This window comes from Empidonax traillii, unplaced genomic scaffold, assembly GCF_003031625.1.
Source record: "Empidonax traillii isolate 1590-97213 ecotype Southwest subspecies unplaced genomic scaffold, ASM303162v1 scaffold1941:size121899, whole genome shotgun sequence".
In the NCBI taxonomy this organism is placed as follows: Eukaryota; Metazoa; Chordata; class Aves; order Passeriformes; family Tyrannidae; genus Empidonax; species Empidonax traillii.
Window position 1 is genome coordinate 66,854 of NW_020957134.1, and position 3,630 is coordinate 70,483.

The 3,630-nt window shown below is 58.4% G+C and overlaps 1 protein-coding gene across 1 annotated transcript in view; it reads right to left on the bottom strand.

Moving 5' to 3' along the window:
- The window catches only part of LOC114071290 (zinc finger protein 239-like), a 2,986-nt gene extending 1,027 nt beyond the window's left edge, over positions 1 to 1,959 (bottom strand). The window contains exons 1-2 of the mRNA XM_027909083.1: positions 1,864 to 1,959; positions 543 to 569 (exon numbers count right to left, since the gene is read on the bottom strand). Coding sequence (XP_027764884.1) covers positions 543 to 569; positions 1,864 to 1,959 — 123 coding nt within the window. The remainder of the gene's footprint in view (positions 1 to 542; positions 570 to 1,863) is intronic.
- Positions 1,960 to 3,630: the final 1,671 nt, after the last annotated feature.

Genomic DNA, 3,630 nt, shown 5'->3' on the forward strand with positions numbered 1-3,630 from the left:
TCTCCCTGCTGGGAGGCTGCTCAGGGACCACCAGCTCGGAGCTCCGGCTCAAGCTCCGGCCGCCTTCCCGGCACAGGACGGCTCTTTCCTCCTCACAGCTCCCTGGGCTGGCTTTGCAGCCCCTCCTCCAGGGGCATCTCCGGGCCTTTTCCTCCCCGCTGCCTTCCTGCGCCGGGGAGCCCTTCAAAATGGCCTCTCCCACCAGGCTCTGCCGGGGGGATTTGTCCTCCGTGCTCTCCGTCCTCAGCTCGGGGCCTGGGGCAGGAAGGAAGAAGGACAGGCAGGGGATTTGCCTCCAGCCCAGAGGGAAGGCCAAGCACATCCCCCCCAAATTTGGCCCCCACAGGCACCACAAGACAGGGCCAAAGGGGCACTGACTTCCTCCTCACCTGCCGGGGGGGCCCGTAGCTTTTTCCTCTTCCTCGCAGCTTCCTCCTCCATCTGCCCAAGCTTTGGGAAGGACAAATCCTGCTGGGGGGAAACAAGGGCTGAGCGTGTTGGCTTGGGGGTTCCTCCTGCCCAAGTCCATCTCTAGAACTCACTTTGGGGTCCAGGAAGGTCCTGGGGACCTGGGGAGGGGTTTTGGGGATAAGAGGTAGAAACCAGAACAGGCCAGTACAGACCAGTATAGCCCAGGGCCTCCTCACTGCTCTTAGACCTGTCCTGGAGCTGGGCCACGTTATCGATGTCATGGGACACCTGAGACTCCCCCCAGTGCCCTTCCAGTACTGCCCACTCTGTTCTTGTCCCAGGGTGCCAGGTGATCCCTCATTTGGGGCTTTGGAAGGGATCTGGGGGGTTTTGGGGGGCTTTGGCTGCATTTGGGGGAGGTATAAGGGGTGTTGGTGGCATTGGGGGTCAAAGGCATCTGTGGAGGGAGGGGATTAAAGGAAAAAGGGTGGTTAGGGGACATTTAGGTGGTCTGGGGGGACAGGAGGGCAGCACCACGAGCAGGTGAGCCCTGAGACCTCCCTGGTGTCCCCAAGACCCTCTGGGTGCCCTCAGTTTCCCCTTTGACACCCCGAGATGCCCCTGGTGTCTTCAATGTCCCCAGGGCCTCCCCATGGTCACAGGTTCCCTCTTAACACCCCAATTCCACTGTCCCTAAACCCCATCTCTGTGATCCCCAACCCTCCATCTTCCCCCAGTAGCCCTCTTGGGACCCTCTTGCCCCAGAAATGGCCTCATCCTCCCACGCTCATAGAAAGGCCAAGGGCATCTGGGGACATGTTGGGGACACTTGGGGGGCTTTGGGGCGCACTGGGTGATTACTGGGGGATACTGGGACCTACTGGGGGGAACTAGAGGGCGTTCGGAGGGACTAGGGCATTACTGGGGGACCGTGGAAGGGACTGGGGAGTTCCTGGGGGATTACCAGGACATGTGAGGACACTGGAAAGTTACTGAGCCCTACTGAGGTTACTGGGTGCTCACTGGAGGATCACTGGGGGGGCAGTGGGAGGTCACTGGGTTATACTGGGGGCACTGGGCCCCCCTTACCCAAATGTGGTACATCGACCCCCCAGACTTGAGGGGGCACGCCCAGGACCCCTCCCCTGGGGGCTAGGGACCACCTGAACCGCACTGCCGGGCTTTAGGGGACCCCGACACCCCTCCCCATGGCGTCTCTGTGTGTTCGGGGGTCTCTGGGGCTCGGCGGGGGCGGATTCCGAACCCTTTCCCTGCGGTTGGTTCGCCAGGCCGGCAGGGGGCGCTGTGGCGGGAGGGGAAATGGCGGATCGCACTGCAGCCAGGGCGGGAAGGCACCCCCCCTCCCCCCCACCGAGCGCGATCAAATGCCTCGTGCTCTGCTGCTCAGGAGCCCCTGAGCCCCCCCACCCACAGCTGCGCTCCCCGCAGTACCGAGGGGATCCCCAGAACCCCGCTCTCGCCGCAGACCCCGCCAGATCTCACACCGCAGCGCAGCGTCCTCCTCCCCCGCTCCCCCGCTGCCGCCATGGCGCCCTTCCCGCGCTCCGCCTCCACATGACCCACCGCAGCCAATCAGCAACCCCCGATCCACGGCCCCGCTCCCCGCGGGGCACCACGGGAGCTGTAGTCCCGCACAGTCCCCTCGCCTCATGGCGGGGCTGTTCGGCCACCGGAGAGAAACACGGGCTGGTCCCGCAGAGCGGGCCGAGTGGGTTCCACTCTGGCAAACAGCGCTCTCTCGATCGGAAATCCTCATTAACTGAGTGTAGCTGCTGCTGCTTTAACTTGTTCCCACAAAAATTCTCCGGGTTCCTTTGGTTCCAGGAGGCCCCACATGTCCAGTGGCCCCTTGATTCCATGAGCTTCCACAGTCTCCACTTGGGCTGCAGGTGACCCCATAAGAACACTCTTCAGGTGCATTTACAACCAGGAAGGAAGAAAACAGATAGGAAGCCTCTATTTTTATTAAACTCTCTCCTTGTTTTTCCGCTTGGAAATACTTGGGGCTGCCCCCACTGGCACTGCAAGCACTGTAAGGGCAGAGCAGAGCAGGCACTGGGGCTCAGCTGACTGAAACGCAGCTCTGGATTTCAAAAGGATTAAGATTTTTGAGGTCTTGACACCTGTCCAGTTGTCTCCCAAAGCATCCTCCACACCAGGGGTGCTCAGGGCTCTGGGAAAAGGTGATTTCCCCTTAAACAGCCTCTTGCTGTGAGCTGTCAGCAGACAGGGAGCTGCACCATGGGCACAACAGACTGAGCTCTGGGTTTGCTTTAATTATCAGTATCAGGTGAGGGGAAAAAAATATTTTAAAAAAAAACCTTTTTGGAAAAAGAGACACATTAGTTTCCAAAGGAATGGAGGAAAAAGTGGGATGAAATCCTTCTCACTGCTTTTTCCCAAAATATCCTCAACTGGATGTAGAAATCAAGTATCTCTCTCCCCATTACTCGCTGCAAACCCATTTCCAAAAGCCCCTCTGCCACAGCAGCCCTGGATCCTGGTGTGTCCCCCACTCCTGCACAGCTGCTCCTTTGGGTAGCCAAGGCTTTGTGCATGAGATTGCATTTCTAACACCTGATATTCAGAGAGTTTCAACTCCTGCCAGGGCAGGGAGCTTTAAACAAGAGAAAGGGAAATGGCTGCAAAGAAACAGGTTACAAACCCCCAAGGTCGGTGCTGCCGAGCACTGGAGTGACCCCAAGGCTGTGTTCCCCAGCTGGACCTGTGGTTCCTAAATGCTGCTGCAGCCCAAAATTTGGCACCTCCCACCCACAAGAGCTGCTGCCTGCCCTCAGAGAAAATCCTGGGTGGGAAGGGACCCACAGGGATCATCAAATCCAACTTCAGGACATCCCCCCCACGTCCCTGAGAGGGTTGTCCAAACCCTCCTTGGAAGTGCCCTCCAGCCACAGCAGGACCACACTGTAGAGATGCAGGCAAACAGCACAGATGAGACAAACAGAGCTAAGGAGACAAAAATTGGGGGCCAAATGGGGGGTTTTTACTGTGGCTTGCAGCAAATGGGGACCTCCCCCAGTGCACAACTCTTGCTGGAGGAATATCAGGGAAACTCCCCGCTGCCGGGCTTGGGAGTTTGAAAACTCTCCAAAAATAGTTCAAAACAAGAAGGAATGCAAGGACAAATGTGCTTATTCCTTGGAATAAAACAGTTGTTCCTATTCTGGCTGCAGGGCC